At 38.3% G+C, this 19771-nt stretch overlaps 1 protein-coding gene across 11 annotated transcripts in view; it reads right to left on the bottom strand.

Annotated features, from left to right (window-relative positions):
- ZNF521 (zinc finger protein 521) overlaps positions 1-19771 on the bottom strand; it is a 231772-nt gene that overhangs the window by 107275 nt on the left and 104726 nt on the right. For all 11 annotated transcript variants that reach the window (XM_083821822.1, XM_083821825.1, XM_083821826.1 and 8 more), the window contains one exon: positions 11054-11138. In XM_083821822.1, coding sequence (XP_083677948.1) covers positions 11054-11138 — 85 coding nt within the window. The remainder of the gene's footprint in view (positions 1-11053; positions 11139-19771) is intronic.

The following is a 19771-nucleotide window of genomic DNA, read 5'->3' as shown; positions in this document are numbered from 1 at the left end:
TTGGTTGCTAAAACAGCTGTCATACAAGCTGAAGGACATAATAGGCCATTCAGCTTGTACACACATGCATACACATGTGTAAATAAGAAAAGGGTGCATTCAATAACAAAATAAGTTGCATTTTAAGTAGGTACCACCATATCACTTTATTATTGATTTTTCTTTGGCTCCACCTAAAGAGAATAACTCTACATGTGATAAAGAGTGTGTGGGATTATCTTCTCACCATACACAGTCTATGAGGCATGCAAAAATAAGGATCTTTACCTAAATATTATTCTAACCTCCTATAAAGACAGAATCAAAACTATTACTTAGTGAAAATGTGTTGGTAGCTCTACTGCTATGTCGAGGAGGCAGAAGGAGTTACTTTTCTCAGTAAGGATCATTGAGTGTGTCACTGGTTAATTCTTGTTCTATGCTCCTCATTAGCATTACTCTCAAGTTTCTGGTTATCATATCCGAAATATTAAGACATAATAAGTACGAAGGTGCAGATAATTGGATATTAACCAGAACATACTTGACTGGGCAGGAGGTAGGGCCTTGCTTAAACTAATCCTGAAATGTATTAATCACCAATTAATGAATGGGTTTCAAATTCATTTTCTATTATAGAACACCTCTGAGTATCTAAGCTTTTTCTAATAAAATGAGTTGGAATAACAGGATAGGAATAAGAAACACTCCAATTTGAGGCTGGCTTGAATTAATTCCCTATAGCTTGTTGTTAAGTTCATTGAAAACAATAATCCTGGTATGAGTGACTTTCTTTATAAGGTTGAGAAAATAACCATATATTATAGCACTTACAGTCTCTATTTGCAGGTACAAATGGTCATACAGAGGCTAAATTCAGAACAGAGCTAGTTCACTGGAGAACTGCTATAGCACTATCTATATTTCTTCAGAGCAAATATAGCTGTATAAGACAAGCGGCATAAGACCTGTATAAGCTCCACATGGATATTGCCAATTAATGATTTTCAGTGTGAAAACAGGTATACATGTACACCAACTTCAGCCAAAAAAAAGCCTTCACACACACCCCCTCCCCACCCTGGCCCAAAATGCAGTCCACACCAGTCCATTCTGGTGACCGAGGCTCTTGAAGGGTGGAAGAAGAACAGTGAGAGGGCAAATACAGCAATTATGAAATCCCGTTAAGAAGCCTGTCAGTAAGGAGGGTGGTGGCATTAATCTCAGAAGCCCTAGACTCAGATGCCTTTGCTGATTTTGCATTATGCATACACCCCTAACCAGCCTTACTAACTAGCCTGACATGGTTGCACTTTTCCCAACCAACGGGCTAACCACCTGCACACATTTACTCTTTAAATAATGAAAGTTTTTGTTAATGGGGCATATTTAAATCCAAAAGAAAAGAAAAAAAAATGGAAACAAAGCCTGAAGTTTCCTGTTGTTTTCTTTATATAATATTCTTAGATGTTTAGGATAATTTTAAATGGATACTTTAGGCTTTTTATAATTTGAAATGTGTGCCTACTACTGTCGCAGACAAAAACAGAGATCCTTATTGTTACTAATGAAGAAAATTATATCAGACATGGTTGAAGTACTATTATTCCCCTTTCTCTCTTCTTGCTGTCCTCAGTGTTATTTACATTGATGTGAATTGCAAGTAAACCAATATTATCCATCTCTCTGTTTTTTCCCTAATTTGTTGACTTTAATTTTAGTAAGTCTTAAATAAGCGCTTACCGAAGATGAAGTAAGATATGCAAGCAAGTAGTCCTTTTATCAACAATTTTGCCACAGAAATACACAAACATTTCAATGGCTCTTCATTAGCAAACAAATCAACAAGTGATATTTTAATGCATGACTTTATTCCATCTCTGTGGGGACTGTAGTTGAGAGTGTGATGTACAGTACAGAGAAAGGAATCATCAGCCACAATGTCCCAGGGCTCTATCCATTGAGGACTTCTCAGCCTCTGCTTAAAGAGTGCATTTAATTGACTGATAGACAGTAGCTTCTTTGTTCACAGAAGACAGCGAAGTAATGGCAGCTTGAAAATCGTACCATCTACAGGATCTCCTGAGACTAGTAACAGGGGGATATGTGTCAGGAATAAATAAATAATCTAATTATTAAGCCACTTCCTGTCAAGTTAACTCCAATTTGTTGGCTTTTGAAGGCAACAAAACGAGGCATTTTTCCTCATTATGCTTCTCTTTTTATACCACTGGTAATCACAGGCGGATTAAAGGGTGCCTGATTGGTTTTTTTGTCAAGGAACTGAGAAGCAGCCAACAGTACAGAAAAACAGAGTTGGGGTTAGAAGAAATTTCATGCTTGTCTCCTTTCCAGCTCCCTAACAGCCCACACTGCTGCCCCATACAGTGCTGCCAGCTGTACAGCAAATGTGTACCCCTCCAACGGCGGCCTACCAGGCCACAGGCTCCATCCTGAGAGCTGTGAGATACCTTGCAATCTTGGCAGGTAGCTACTGCTGTCATAGGCATAATTCTAAAGGTGACCTACGAAACCCCGTCAGCTCACCAAATGCAACAATATGAGCAGCTGAAGTCCGACACCCACTCTCCATATTGGCTTCTTTTGTTTTGCTTCCTGCACTTACAAAGCAGGGAGAAACCGAGGGATGTACTCTGTCAAAGAATTGGAGGCTTCTCTGCTAAGTATAGGGACAATTCAGAAAAGCACTGGTTCGGCTACCCTCTGTGCAGGCGGCTAAGCACGGCCCCAAAGAATGCGCTAAGGTTCCTGATAAAGCCTGCAGTACAAATGGTCAGCGGCAAAGAACAAAAGGGAAGGCTGACACAACGCCATTAATTCTGCCCGTGGTGAGGAAGTATTAACATGCATAGTATATCACAGCACTGGTTAGGAGAAGAATCGTGCAGCCCGTGGACGGAAAGGAACAACTTTCGGACTGCCTGGCATTATCTCGCAGTGGTGTCCCTTTCTAATACAACAGGAATTTCTGCAGAAGAAAAAAAAAATACAGCTTTGGCACACTTCGCTTATCTTCATGAAATGAACTCCAGGCTGGGCTGTGGACATTTTCAAATGCTTCTGTTAGCATTTTTATTATTACTATTACTACTATAATTATTATTTAATATTAAAACATTTTAGATTTAGAATATTTTTTGAGTGCCCCTCCCTAAAAAAAGAAAAAAAAGGATTCAAAGATGTTTGCACACTGTGTCTCAAATTAACCGTTTGTGATTTTAAAAGCCGGGACAGTCTTTCCTAAAAACTGTGTCAAAAAGGAAACAGCCGTGCCTGATTCAAACCCTTGAAATGGAAGTGTCGGCTCCGGCCAGCACAGCTCAGCGGGTGAAATTGTATCCCCAGGGATGCAGGGGGACAGGGAGGCTGTAGCCCAAATAGGTGACATAACTTTAAGCACAGCAAACGGTGCTGCTGTAGCATGTTTACAGCTGCCTTTGCCGTTTCTGAATACATCTTGAATTTTTTGTTAAATTGCGCAGATAATTAAAGCCTCTTCATATTTACAGTCTGCTTCATTGGTACCATGAATTCTGTTTTCAGTTACTGTCTGCAAATTCCCTCTCTGCACAATTTCATACTAAGCAATAACACTTCATTTTACATAAGTTTTATCTGATGTCCCCATACAGAGCTGCCAGCTGTACAGCAAATGTGCCGCTCTCAAACTGAGGCCTACTAGGCCACAGGCTCCATCCTGAGATCTGTGAGGCACCTTGCTGTCATTGGCAAGCGTTCCCTGCTATCACTGCTACCATCGCTCCACACTACACACAACTTAAAATCATCTGATTATTAGAATTTGTGGTCCACACTCCATTTTATCCTTTATTTAATCTATCCCCAGATCACACATTTGTTTAAATGTTTTGGCTGGTTTACAAATCATGCAGCCATCTGCACAGTAGGTGTGACACCATTTTTTAGACAAAAGTTACATTACAAAACAACAAAGATAAAGTCATTTGAAATGCTTTGGTGTTTGTTATTCTGCCTGGTTTGCTTGGACCAACTCTAAGAAATAAATAGAATTATCTGTGTAAATCGATGAACATCTATGAAAAACAACACCCAGCAGAACGCAGAGCTTGCTCCATTACCTACGTTAATATCATGACAGCTGAGGAGAGATGACCTGGCCCACTTCTCATCTCTCCTGTACAGATGGCTATTAAAGAGAAAGTATCCCTTTTGTATGGTCCATGCAGAAACCCTTTATGGGCTTTTCAAATAAGCCAGCATTGCCCACAAGAGAGTAGCTTTCTGTTAGTATGAAACAGCACAGATTTCATCTATTTTGTAACCCAGCTCCTCACAAAATAAACCTACGGTTTCTCAGATTTAGCACCAAATGCTGCTTTTTTCTGGGTATTTCAAATACATCTCTGTTTTTTGCAGACAAGGTGACAGTTTCCTCTGACTTTCTGATAACTTCTTGCCAGCTCTGCCTGCGAATAGGAGACTCTCAAATATCCAGGTGATTTACTGATTCTAAGAGGGTACGATCCATCTTTTCCCTAGTAACTATAATTTCCATTTCTTATTACTGAAGAGTCAGTGAGAGAGGGTAGACAAAAGAAGTTGCCACCTCCTTTGTCCTCTGATGTGTAGATGTACATCTTTGGATTCTTTTTTCCAAACCTCTGTTAAGAAAGACTTCACGATGTCAGTTTTCCTGCATAGCAGCTTAACTGACATTTTGAAGATGTGTTCCTTGAGGTCAACTCAGTGCAACAAGTATTAGTTGTCCCCATTTCTGCATATGGGAAAGGAAAATCCCATTTTTAGTGAGCTAAGGAACTAGACAAATAACAGAATGTATGAATGCTACATGCTTCATACTAGTAGGCTAAAATTTAACAGGGCTCCAACAATTTTTAAGGTATTTCCTTTGTCTTGACATCAGTGGTATTGTCCACATGCACATTGCACAAATGTGAGGCAAATACAATGATTTATTTTTATAGGTTTATTATGCATGCAGTTAATACATGCATAATGCAAACATGCATATCCACATAACACACAAGCATATAAACATAAACATATTATATACTTATATCCCTGTCACTGAACAAATCAAAAATCATGAGTTGCACTAAAATGTGTCTTTATGTCTTCTAATGGTTACATACTACTTGTTACTGTAAAACAGGGCTGTAATTTTTTTTTCAGGGAAATTAATGTTAGAACCCACTTTCTATATTCCCTTCTTTTTAAACTGCTCCAGTATAATTTGTTTACCTGGTGCTCAATAAAGTGTTTACTGGTGTAAACTAGAATTCTTCTTGTCAGGTGCAGCGTTTGTTCATCTTATTTTCCCATTTGCTTCCTAACTTCTTTTTCTCTTTCTCTTCATTACCTCCTCCTGCTCACACCTTCTATCACACTCAATACTACACAACATCCCTCAAAAACAAACTGTACCTCTTACCACAACAGACTTCACAAAACGTGTTTGATGCTTGACACTGAAAAGGTTAAAGAAAGAAAAGTCTGTTTACTCATCAAAAATGACCTATATAGAAATTTTCAAAAGTAGGGTTGCAAAAAGGTACTGAATCCTGACCATCACATCCTTTCCCTTCACTCCCCAACTTTTCAGAGGGGCAGTGGCTCTTGCTCTGAGGAGAGCTTGCTTTTTCTGTCAACAAAAGTAGCAGCAATCTACAAAGATTGTGGCTGTTTCCCCCTTTTATCATTCTCTTTGTCAGCCTGATCAGTCCTCAATGGTAAATGTGCTGCTCTGTTGTGCACAGCCAGCGGCTCGCAATTTGCTCACTATGTTTCATGAGACAGTTGTTTGTGGCTGTTTGGAACACATTTACCTCTTTGGGGATTTATACGCTAGTTGCAATGCCAACCTCCATAGTGATAGAGATTTCTTTCTAACTAAAATAGATAATTAGAAGCTGGTAATTATTGGTCAAGAATTATCAGAGTGAAAAAAATTAAGCTCTTCATAAATAGTTCTTGGCAACGTCATCTCTTTACATTATCTCATGCCTAACAGCACTTTACTCAGAGCACTTACAAATTTACACTACTGCTGTTGAGCCTCATAATTTTATGTGGAGTAATTCTTTTTCTGAGTTAAACGTGTCGGAACTCCCTCAGTTCTGATCCACTCTGTACATGCACATGTACAAAATCCTAGGGATTACAGCAACTGTTTAGTCTACTGACACTGTACTGCATCAGATACTGCAGATGTAAGGGAACCAGTGGTAGAAAAAAAATAATGTTTAGCTTGTCTACTTAAAATAACAGGCAAAATAATAGGATGAGCAGTGGAGTGCAGCAAACAGAACACAAACAATGGCAGACTCTCCTTCTACACTCTCAGGTCAAATGCCAACTGTAAACTATGTGAGCAAAACAAAGGAATGCCAGAAAGCCTCTCTCTTTTCCACAAACACCCAGAAATAGAATTTTCTCAAAGAAAGCTGCTAAAAATGCTACGTATTCTGCTCAGAGAGAAAAGCAAAAGACAGAAGGCTGCTGAAGAATTACCATGGTTGCCAGCACTTCCTCAAACCATATGAAATGCTTGGATTTACATTTCCGCCTCTCCCACTCAGAAGCTGAGAAGTTGTTTTACCAACAGATTTCAATAAACAGACTGACAAGTATGTTTTCATTTGGCAATCATCCTCACGACTATCCAAACAAAAGTACATGCTCATATCTAAACCCAAAATAATGCTTAAATAGAGAGCCTATTAAAAAAAAAAAAAAGAAAAAAAAAAAAGAGGTTTGCTTTGCTTTCAGCCCACAAGCATCCCCTAACCCCAACTTGAATCAGTGTGTAGTTTAAGCAAACATGGGCGTTGCTTGACAAAGCACGGAGACTTGAGAAGTGCAGACAGATCTAGCAGTTGGAACTCATGAACTTTCAGTTGCTTAATCTAAGTGAGGAACTCCACTTCTTTGCCTCTTTGTCCTCATCTATCCAGTGGAAAAGGCTTCTAGCCCCAACCCACTGCAAAGATATTGGGAAGAATGGAAAAAAGACTGCAAAACAGTTTTAAAATGGGAAGTTTTAAAAGAAATAAACATGCAGTTAATGAGGAAAGCAATCCCTATGACATCTTTTTAATATATAACTGGTATAATAACAAATGTTAATTTTATTGTTGTCAAAGATATTTGAGGTTACACTCCACTGGAACATCTGCAGATTTTGTTTTCCATTAGGTGGCATAATCCCTCTTGTTGAAGTGATTGAAATGTATAATAAAATCTGTAAAAACACTGTATACCCTCCTAACAAAGAAGAGTAAGAGGCTTTTTAAATAGCCTCTAATCCCTCTTCCCCTGCTAAATGTCTAGTTGAGATTATATTTGATTAGACAAAAACACACACATACACACAACCTAAAAATACCTACCCTCGGTGGAGCTATTTTAGCCAACAAAGTAATTCTGGTTGCCTTATTTAAAAGTCTAAGTTTCACACTGGGGTTTTACAAACATGTCTTTGCCTCAGTGACCTTCCGTAACGCATCCTCTCTATGTGGATGTCAGCAACATGAACTCAGTTTACATCCTGGGATCGTGTTCAAGGGACACAGTAACTAGATGGGACACCATCAACTCTTCCAGGCCCCCAAACCACTAAAAAGTTGGTAAGCAGTGTTACCCTCAACTAGCCAAGCATGTTAGTAGTGGTTCTCACCCGTTTCTGAGTGGGGTTTGGCCGATGACTTTCTACGTTGTTTGTCCCATGTACCACCTATTCGTGTCATCTTCCCCCCTCCTCTAGTCTCTCTCCTTTTTAAATCTTTTGCCTTCTCTCAGGAAGGTTTGTTTTTTCCCCTTTTCTATGTATTTTCTTTCCTTTATAACTGATATTTATGACTGTTTTTTTTTTTTTTTCCCCTCTCCAGTAACAGAAATTCCCTCCACCATTGTTCTCCCTACCTTTTATTTCCTGCTCTTTGCCATCCCTTTTCTCTTTTCCCTGCATCATATGCAATCCTTCAGGTACCAAGACACTAATCTAATCCATCAATAATTGCAACACAGATAATGCTAACATTTTACTATGAGAGGAAATATTAGTTCCTGAGTGTGATGATGTCTGAAAAGGCATTTATTGCCCCTACATTTGATCTAGGGATTATCACACTCCTTGACTTTTAGCGCCTGCCTTGCCAGGTTATCTTCCCTCTCCCTTGCATTTAAAGTCATTTTTTTCCTCTTTCTTCCTGGAGCTTTCTCACTTTCCCTTCCCGAGAGAAGTGAAGACACTGTAACTTGTTCTGCCAGTCTCCTACTGGAAAAGCAGGGCAACAAGACATATTTTATCAGACACACATAAAAAAGTGAGGGACCAGTGTGTTTAGGACAGCAGGGTTTTTTTTTGTCTGGGAAATGCACTGTGTCAACAAGTCCATATTGACTTAAGTGTTTCAATTAATTTTTCAATCTTCATATTGATATGCATGCAGATATCTTGGGTATATGTATGGGTTATGTATTATATATACATAACATGTGTAACATACATATATATAACATATATATAACATACGTAACGTCTGTATACATGTTTTCTATGTTATATATGGATACTATAAGCCTACCTAACACACACACATAAACTAAGGCCACCTTTAAATAGCTTCATGTCAACTCTTGAACCTTTCTCTCTAGACAGAATATGGTCTTGGAGAAAGGCCTGTGAACAACGATATAAATTAAAGAAGGGGTGTGGGGTAGTGAAATTAGAAAGATAGCTAAGGAAAAATCCAATTAGTGGTGAGAAGGCTAAAAGAATTGGAGATCAGAAATTATTTTTCCCTGTGTTTCGATTCTGAGGTCACATTCAAAACTCTCAGGAACACTGATATTCCTTTCACTCCGCCCCAACACAAAATCCCCTTGCGTTTGCTTAATCAGGGCTACATCATTAGGAGCTGCACTGTTAAGTCTGGCAGTGCAGATAAGAATCTTCCACTGAACACAGATTACCGCAAGCATGACCAGCAAATCTCCCCGCATGTTTTGCAAGCTCCTTCTTTATTTCACTGGCAAGGTTTTATATTAAGCACATTTAAATCTGTGTCACTATGGTTATGTCATGATTATATCATGCATGATTAGATACAACACAGACAAAAACAATTAAATATATATTTTTAAAGATTCTCTTCCTCATTCAGCCTCCCCCAGCTTTTAGAAATAACACATAGGCAGTTAATCGCTCGGTTTAAGAAAATCTTTGTCATTTCAGATCTGCAGGCTGAAGCTAAGTAACTGGATTTGTCCTGCTTTACTTACTCTCACTTCCTTTCTCTCCTCCTATTCTGACCCTTTACTAAATCTCATCCAGAAAATAGAAAGAAAAAAAATGAAAAAGAAAATCTGAGTATTTCATGAAAAAAGAAGGGCCCTAGTCTGAAAATGCAAGGCACACGGCAGGTAGGTGGCAAGCAGACACACCACTCTGACATTCCAGCATCACCCCTTACCCACAGTGTCTGTGTTCTCTGTGATGTTTCAGTATCACTACACGTTACAGTAAAGGACATGTCATACACTGGATTCAAAGAAAACAACAGATATGGTGAGTTCTGTTGTTGGTAGCAACCTACATAATTCCACGTTACTGACCCAGATTGAATACTGTGAAACAGCTCAGATTATCTCTTTTCCAAAGACACGAAATATCAAAACTGAGGCTTAATCCAACAGGCAAATCATTTTGCTCCTTTACAAAACTGCCACTCGTGTTTATTCATTTTTCTGAAATGCATATGAAATGTTCATGCTTTAAATACATTAAAACTTAATAATAATGTACCAAGAAAAAATGGGCTATTAAGCTGTGGCACGTAACTTTCTCTTATAGTGCAGCCAAGTTACAAGCACTCATGGAAGAAATCTTTATCTTGTAAAAAGAGATAAATATCATCAAGCTAAGTATTTTTAAGATATAAAACGAAAAAAAAACCCACAACACAACAACAACAACAAACCAACACAACAATAAATTCTCTTCTGTTTGATATGTAGTTACTGGCTTCTACACCATATAGCTTGATCTCTGTTTTGCATGCTTTTTTATTATTACAGCAAGAAAAACAGCATAAAGGAAAGTAGGAGTATAAAATCAGTTGTATCCATCTGTGTCCTGAAATACGAAATTTGGAAAAGAGGCTAAAAACAAAACAAGATAACCCTGGCAATGTTATCTTATTAGCGGGCAAATGATGTGCTTGATAAATTTAATTGGCTGATAGAACTCTTAGTGCTATTACTGAGTGGTTACCAAATTGAAAACATTATGGGTAATCCTAGGGGAATAAGCAAATAATAGGAAAATATGAATATCAAAGAAAAAGCAGCTTTTGTTTTATTCCAATTTACAACTGTAACAGCCTTGTAAACATCAAGCCAGGCTTGAATCAGGAATCCTAAAGAATTTTTTAAAAAAATGTTTGTACCTTAAAGAGCACACTCCTTTACTGAATACTACAATTCCTTACTTTTTCAGATAATTGACAGTATTTAATTGTATGCAGATACACTCAGGATTTTTTCCAGACTGCTCAAACACAACAAACAATACTATTTTATGGCCATTTGAATTATTTATGTTTCCTAATGACAAAAACTCACCAGTTTTGATTTTGGTACCAAGGTGCTTGAGAAGTACACAGTAGTGTCATTACCATAATAACTTCTGAAATTAAAACCTGTCTAAAACTCTATGGAAAGCTAACATCCAGTTCATTAACCATTCCTGTTAGTTTGTTTTCAATAATGCAAAAATGATTAGAAGTTTAATTTGCTAATCACCTGTGTTTTGACTGGCAGTGGATATATAATTCTCTGCAGAAGTCTAAACTAGCCCTTGCAGAAAATAAAATATGCTAATGCTTTATCAAGTCTAATAATATGAATAAAAAAATCAATCATGCCTAGGTTAATCATTGATGGATGCACAATTAATTTCTCCTTAACTCTGTTTAATTTTAGAGGCAATGATGATCATGAGTAAGAGAAATGGCTATCTGTCTTTGAGAAGTTTTAGTGCTTCACTTACCAATCATGTGGTTTGCAACATGAACTTGGATATCCCATTCATTGTAGAAAACCATCTGACATTTGATGCACTGGTAGGTCTTCTTCTAAAGAAACAAGGGTAGATAAAATTTACTGAAACATGCAGTTGGAACCATTTCATTACAACTCAAAATGCCGAGTTCAAAGTGGTCATTTAAAGCTCTCCAGCAGTGTTTTCATTAAGGCTTAATTATTAATATTAAATAATAATACTCTGCAGTTCTGTAGCACCTTTCATCTGAGTTTCCTGAAACTCTGTAGAAATTGTTTTCTTTTTATTTTTTCTTTTTTCAGTTTTCCAACTCCATGGAAAGATCAGTACTGCTAAAACACCATTGTCATACTCATGGAAAGCAAAATGTGATGAGGATATGAGAGATGTGATCCAAATAACACTGAAATAAATATGAATCCTTCATATATCCTTTTATACCAATGGATTAAGCCCACTACAGAACTAGGGTAAAGCCAGGAACAGAACACAGAGATCAGAAATCTGCTTTTCCCCCAGTCTCAGTCGGGCTGCAGAATCTCCTCTGCACATACATTTTAAATGGTCCATCATATTGCCATCATTCAAGGAGGGAAAAATCCTCGTTAGTGTGGACATGTGGTTACTGTATTCAGGCAGTAGTTTCAATACCTATCGGTACTAAAACTAGGAAGGCTAGCTGGAAAACAGCCAGAGAGCAACCCTTCTGGCCACATTAGATGGGGCCTGACTTACTTAAAAATCACAGTGTATATAGATAAGATTTCATTATGAACAAGGAAATGTGTTACCTTGCTCTCTTTGGTGCACAGGAAAAGTCTTTTACTTGTGCCTTGGTGTCTTTCAAAATAGATCTGCTATTTCAGTTTTCTACAAGGTGTATCACTTGTCCAAGATGTTACAGATTAAGACAGTAACATCCTAGAAACATGATTTCATTTTCTCTTATTGTTTTCTTGACCTAAATTGGCCAGAGATTTCATATCAGCAAACAATGCTTTAAAAGTGAAGACTAAGAATATATTCAAAAGTAAGATTTTGCTTTTTCATCCTAAGACTTCAAATCTGCAATTTTCTAGGCATCTAATGAGACAAGCAAGATTCATAAAATTATTCAAGTGTATAATTCTAGCATCAAGGGCCAAAGTCCTAAGGTAACAGTCCTGGAGAGCTCAACTGTTGTTTTGAAGAATCAGTGAAGGCAAAGTAAGGCTTGAAATGCCACATCGAGCTAGCAATTCAGGAGACATGCATCTTTCTGTACAGTCACAGACACCTTGCCTACATTATCAAAAATAAAAATAAAAAAAAAGGAAAAAATAAAAAGAAAAACATTTTTAAAAGAACATAAATTTAAAAAAACAAAAGCTGTCACAGATGCAGTATATCACAGATTTCATATATGTTAGTTGGAGGAAGAAGTAAGATTCACTGGATAATGTGCATAAAAAATAAAGCTTGTTTTATATATTTTTAACTTTTGAAGAATGTTATATAGTTGGTATTGTCATACTTTTAAAAAAGGTGTTGTGTATTTTTTTTCCTGACTCTAAGAATTGTTAAAGACTTGCTGGATTTGTTATCAGTGTCTAAAATTAGATGCCCTGTCCCATATAGATAAAGTGTCCATCCATTATGCATCTTTCTACTACAAGCCCTTAGGAAGGAATATAAAGACTTTTTCAACATGTCATTTTTTCTTACCAAGTTAACTGTAAAATTAGTGACTAATCAAAGTCAGCTCTGAAATTAAGTGTTCCTGTGGGCTCTACTTTACAAATCTCCTATTGCTTCTCATACACAGAGGCTATTTTAATTTTCTTCATGACAATAACAAAATGTGTTGTGTTGCTTCTTGGTGGAAACAATCATAAGCCTTTTTTGCTGTTTTTCATTTAAAGAGACTTCAGTTTTCTGAAATGTAACCAAGTTAAATCCTTATGTAGACAAATAAAATCAATGGGCACCCAGAAAACAAATCTGCTTTGACTTAGCTTTGCAGTTACAATTCATAAAGCCTGCTGTTTTAAAAAATACAATGCTTTTCCCCTTCTTCTGGTGTGACCATACTGGTAACATTGATAGACTTTCAGATGCAGTCTAAGGTCTTCCTATTACATGCTGGTAAATTTAACCTTACTGCATTACATCTAGATCTATCAAAGGCCTCTAAATAATGACAGTCACGATCAAAGATTTATTATGCTAAGCTCTTTACAAGATGCTTTTTGATGCTGACATATAGAACAACAATATTGCATAAATAACAATCACTCTCCCTTTTTTTAAAACATTGTTTCCCTTTAGAACTAGTTAGAAAATATTTCTTACTCCCTGATGACTGGCACTATATATTGTTTATTAGCATACCCCTAGCATTATTTCTGATATGTGACTTTGTTCAAAAACAAAGAAACATAAACTTAATGGCTGGTCTTTTCTCTTGTTAGCACAGTAATGCAGAGTTCATGTCAAGATTTGTCCGCAAAATTATGACTGATGCACGTAATGACAGAATATACAAAGGTTGGGGTTTTCTTTGAAGTCTCATGCCCAAAAAATAAACTCATTTGACAACAACAAAAAATAATAATTTACTAGCACTTGCTAGCCTCTTCAAATGATCTGATGTATTTGCAGAATCACACGCAGAGGTTTTCTTTTTATCATGAGGGAAAGAATGTTTTTGTGACTGCTGCTTGATCAAGACCTAGTTCTTTTTTGTGATCCAAACATATGCTAAAATGTTGACATCAACTTTTATTAGCTCGACACAGTCATCTCAAAGTGTCTAAACTTGCGCATGGTTAAGTTTTGATTTTAAAAGCAAACTCAGTAAATTCCATTTACTCTTAGATTTTCAAAGTGATCAAACCCAGTCATTTTCACACCATGTTGAACAAAAACCACATACTTATTTCCATATGTTTCACATTCTAAAGGGGTTCTTTTTCACTGCAAGTTACATCTTAGTCTCACAAGCTTTGTCAGACTGACAGGACGCGTGAGTGCTCGCAGGAGCTCCTGGGTCCTGACGTGCTTTGTGGCTGCTCATAGCTCCCTACCAGAATGAGCCAGGGGTAGACCTGTCCCCTTCTCGCTCCATGGCCCCACAAAGAGAAACCTGGGGGAAGAAGACAGAAATGAGCATGGGGGCAGCTCCACCTGCCTTGCCAGGCAGGAAGCCTTGCTGTGTCTGCGTAGCACAGCACAGAGGAAAAAATGGGTAGTGACTGAAGGAGCCACCTGAGTCTCTCGAGTGTCTCCAGCCCTTCGCAGCACAGGATGGCTTCCCACAGAAAGAAAGGCAGGGCTGTGACAGCCGTCCTTGCCTGGCCTTGCTGCGGCTGCTCGCAGTGACGGAGCCCCAGCTGAGCTCCCTGCCCCTCTGCCCAAGTCACCAAGGGAGGACTCAGCAGGACGGAACAGGCACCCAGGCCTTGCTGCTCCAGCTCACAGCCCAGGGCATATCAGCTCCACATGAAGATGAAGGGTGGACAGCTCGGAGCGCTTACAGCCTAACCTGCCATCGCTGCATTTGCCAGAGGACACCCGTCAGCCTCCTGCCAGAGACAGAAATACACCAGCACTCTCATTCTCCCCTCCGAACACAAGAACAAACCAACACGCATTTCTTGTTATAAATGTCATACCAGCAACGGGGGGGCTGCAGAAGAACCTGATCAGCACATTTCCATATGGACTCAGGCAGGACCAGTACAGCATCTGGAGAAGCCATAATGTGCTAAACTGTGCCTTGCTGCAAAACTTCCAAGATTTGTTCCAGAGAAGAATGGCACGTGCATTATCAGATGGGATTAAGAAAGCATTTGAACATTTTATTTCTTACATCATTGTAACTTCACCTCTTCTTAAAATAAGCACAACTCTTCGATAAACAACCCCACAATCCTTTATAAAATCCCTCCTGTCAGGAACCCAAGTGCCAACTTGTCTCTTGCATGCCGAGTGCAAATCCAAGGCCCAGGTCATTCCTGGGACCATTCAAAATTGTCCTAGAAGCAAAACTGCTTGGACCAGAGGACTGACATGAGCACTGGGCAACCACATTGACTCTTGCATTCTTGTTCTTTTTCATTCCAGTTTTCAGACCCAATTTGAAGCCTTGAGGCATGCAAAGCTTCTCTGTTACCACAGTTAATGAGCTTTAGATCAGGCCTTCAATCCATGCAGTGTATATGCATGTGTCTCTCTAACCTTTTAAATAATTAATGTCACCTAGACCTGTAATTATTGTCCTGATCCTCATCACTTTGCAGTTTTCAGGATTTCCTTGCAATAAAGGTGTCCATAGTGTCCATGTCATGTCAAACAAGGCTTTGCTGCTTTAATGAGCTGCCCAAGAATATGGTCTTTCAACTGGTACTTCGGTTCCATCTGGAATTTAATTTGCTTTTAAAAACAAAGCAAAACAACTAATAAACACTCTGCTAAAGGACTTACAGTTCTGTTCAGAAGTATTCTGAAGATCCTTTTGTGTAGCCTTCTGTGCCCTGTGACTGTCTGAGCTATCCATACCTTCTTATTTTCTATTTTGTAACCTCATTATATTACTTGAGAATGAACTGCATATGCTACTTATCTGCCTATGCTCCACATCCTTCTCAGCCATTCAGAATTTTATCACCTGACTATTTTGTTCTGCCATTTCCCCAGTTTTGTACTGTTAGTGAATTTCATCATCTTACTATACTTCTTTCTTCCAGACTACTGATACACCGCATAAATTCAATAAAATCGGTGCAAATAGTGATTCTTAAAGCTTTCAATTATTCACATCCCTCCAACCTTAACTGCTTCAATTCACAAGACTCCTATGCTTTCCACATCCAGGTTAATGTTGCTTTTCTTTTTTAATCAAAGTAGCTCTCCCTACACCATGCATATTCACCCAACGGATAGTCTTTTGTGCTACACTTTTTAAAAGCTTTGCTAAAATCCTGCTAGATCATGTTCACAGACTTCCCTGTCAGTACTTGTAGCTACTCTCTCAAAATACTCTTTATCAAAATTTTAGGCATGATCCTCCCTTCATGAATCTTTGCCATCCATCCTTCATTAAATCCAAAATTTTTAAGTGTTCCTCTATCATGTCGTTGATTAGCCTTTCTCTCATGTTCCTCATTGTTTAAATCAAGCTCACAAACATGTAATTTCATGCATAATCCTTATATCCCTTGTTAAATGTCTGTTTAGTAGCCTTTTCCCAGGCTGTTGATATTTCTTCTAAAAGTCTGCAAATTTATCTGCTTAGTGTCTCCTTTTATTTTCAGCTACTTTCTCTGAGAATTTGGGGATGGATACCTTTCTGTGTTTCTATGTCAATTTTTGTATACTGTATTCCATTATATTACACCTAATCCCTATTCATTCTTCCCCACGGGGAGGATATGCTACAAGCATTTTTCAACAATATTGTTTTCCTTCATTAGATATTCCATTTCTAGATCTCCTATATACCTCTTCTAACTGAAGAATTATTCCCTATATGAAGTAACCAAAAATGCATCTTATAGTTTCTAATACACCATGTCTACATTCCCTCTTTTGCATACAGACTTGCAGGCATCCCTAGTTTATCCCATAGTCCTTTTGAACCTCTTTTGCATGCAATAGTCTCCACTACTGAAAATTGCTCTGACACGTACTTGTTCTCCTAACAATAGCCTCCCATTTACAACTATGTTTCCCTTGTTACACCAGTAAAGGGGATTTTCGAGGCTTTTTCCACTTAGTTTCAGCACAGACCAAGAGTATGGATCAGTGACACTGCCGAGCCAACCTGCTGCTGCCAAAAGCACACCTCCCACATCCCTAGCACATCATCCACACCTCCCATTCGCCCCTCCTAGACCAACCATTCACTCGCTGGTTCCCTCACAATAAATCCAGGGTGGAGTTAATTCAACCTGTTAAACCAACAGAAAAGTAACCTGATGAGAGAAAGTGAATAGTTTCCATGTTTGTGCTCCCAACAAATCATATGCAAAAGCAAGTTATAACTTGCACACTAACTACATCAACTTGCCAGTGCTAACTCCTGATGCTGCCAGCTGATTTTTTACATTATTATTTCATTAAGCGTTAGCAGTGTGCTCGGCCCTGCATGAGGCACAAGAGCATCCATGGTCCCAGCCTATTTGTCCATTTAGCCATTTTTCATCATAGCTCAGATTATTTTTGACAGTACCTTAATTGAGGATTTCTTTTCTATCTTCCTGGATGCTTATTTTGTCAACCTTAAGCTCTAAAAGAACTAAGCATATGTTAGACAGTTTCACTGCATAGTTAGCTATTTATCTTGCTTATGGGGCACTGTCAGCTTGCATTTTTTCTGAACTGACTAATTGCTATCTCTTCTCATTGCAAATAGAACACCCTTTAAGTAGTATTTCCTGATTGTCATTAAAAAGATGTGTTTTTAGGATTTTATGAAGATTTTTCTGTTCTGCTTTTGTTTAGCAGGATCTTAAGTATTGTGGGGTCTGAGTGCATGTCTGGAGATAGAAGACAATCAATCCCATATGAAAAACAAAATGAAAAATGGAGAAAAATGTTATTTTCTTTTCTAATATCCTTCACTATGGTTACTTAGTTCTTTAATACATGAAGTGCATTCAAGCAGAAATACAAATGCTTGTTCTAGCAGTCCTTCCTTCTCCAGCCTGCTTGAAATCTTAGTCTGCTCTTCTGTCTTTCACCTTTGCACTCTGGATGCTGCATATAATCATGTCAGTCTTCAATGTCTCTTAGTTACACACCTTTCCTTCTTCTAGCTGATGAAATGCATTACCTTGCAACGTCTCACGTCCCACACAGAAAGAACCACATCTGCAACTTTTAAAAAATCTCATCTCTCCCCTTCAAGCTCTCTAATCCTACAAGTCTCTCTAGGTCTTTGAAACTCAGTACTGAAGTGATGAAGTCAGAAAAGGGACTCTAAAACCCAGCAGTATGGGCTGTGTATATATATATATTTAATTACTTCAGATCGGGTTTACATTGTTTATGAGTACAAAGAGTTGTAAGCTCTGTGAATTTAATGTGGGATCTGAAAAACCAATATGCTTTATGACTTTCTACCTTAGGGCCTGAGCCTGGGTGAAGCTGGGCCTATAAACACTGCAAGTGTATGTGCTAAGCATTGCTCAGGAATCTGGAGCTTACCATGTCAACAACTGAGTATCCCTACAGCATCCCTAACTCTTTCTGTCTCCTTACACTGCACTTAAAGAAAGCTGCTAAGATGAGGCATTCTTAAGCCAGAGAGCTGCAAACCCACCAACAGGCATCCTAACATTCAGCATCTCAGTCTCAGAGCAGCTATGTGGCTACAGACGTTAAGGAGACACTACAACTGAGACTGTGCTGATAATTTTTCAGATGATGTGGCATCAAAGCACAGGCAGTAGAGCATGACTTGGCAGGTTGAGATGCGAAAAGCTGATATTCTGAGTAAGTTGATAGATTTTTTTTCCCCCCTGTCTCTTCTTTCTTTTCCTTTGTTTTAAAAAAGACATACTGAGACAGACTGCCATTCAATAAAGCCACTACTTTCTTCACCAACAATCAGCAACAGATGTAGCCCAATAAAATTAATAGTTTGCAAGTACGCACAAGAGAATACTCTTTTGTCTCTTTTCACCATCACAAATTTTGCAAAAGCTCTCTGGGTTTTAACAGAAAGGCAAAACTGGGGGCTTTTTATACACCTCATTTTGTTTAGTTAATCTGAACACTAAAAACACTTTTCTCCCACACTATGGAAAATTAGTGCTGATTAATTTCACTTTCTAAAGTGTGACTCAAGACACTTTTTCTGCCATTTCTTGTCCACTTTCAATTCAACCTTTATTCCTGAAGAAATCTGGGCTACTACTTACCAGGATAATTCAGTCCTACAGAACAGTTGTGCTAGAAAATATGCAAGATTAATATTAATGTACAAACAGAAATATATTACTCATACATTATATATAAGAAATTAATTTTCATTGAAATATCAGGAGAAGGATTAAACCCCTTAGATCCCTCTCATGCAATTAGCTCTGCACTTGTGCAAGTCTATGGGACTGCACAAATGAAGGCTTCACATAACACTGGCAAGACTGGGGTTTTACGAAGGCTCGCCTACACTACAAAATATGCCATGAAGAGAATTCCACAATCATACTGCTGTAATTATAGTACCACCCTGTGTGGATACTGTTAGGCCACATCAATGTTAGCAAATATACTGGTAGCATCTGAGCGGGCACACAGCTGCTGACATTGCAATGATGCTTGACTGCATGCCCAGTTGGAAAACCTCTGCTGGAGCAGCACAGCTGCCCAAGGAAGTGGTGTACCAGCAAAACAAGCATGCCACTGAGCCAGTCTTCATCACTACCCACAGTGATTTGTGTCTAGCAGTTTTTCTTGCTCTCCTCTAAGGGAATTACGGAAACTCCAAAAATTCCCTCTGTACCATTTCATAATCTTGTGTTTTCACACTGCTGCTTAAAATTTCAGCAGTTTCTCTTAGGTACGTCCTGTAATAAGTTCACTTGTTTTTTCTATAGCCTTCAATCTACCATTTCCCACCAGAGAAAGATCACAGAATTTGTTTCAGAAGCAGAAAGTTATATTTCTAGGTTTGTAGGACGTTAACCACCATTACATGGACAACCAGATGTGAAGCAGGGA

Source organism: Anser anser (genome assembly GCF_964211835.1).
Source record: "Anser anser genome assembly, chromosome: 2".
NCBI classification, from domain to species: domain Eukaryota; kingdom Metazoa; phylum Chordata; class Aves; order Anseriformes; family Anatidae; genus Anser; species Anser anser.
The sequence above is the reverse complement of the archived record's forward strand: the minus strand, read 5'-3'. Positions and strand labels throughout refer to the sequence as shown.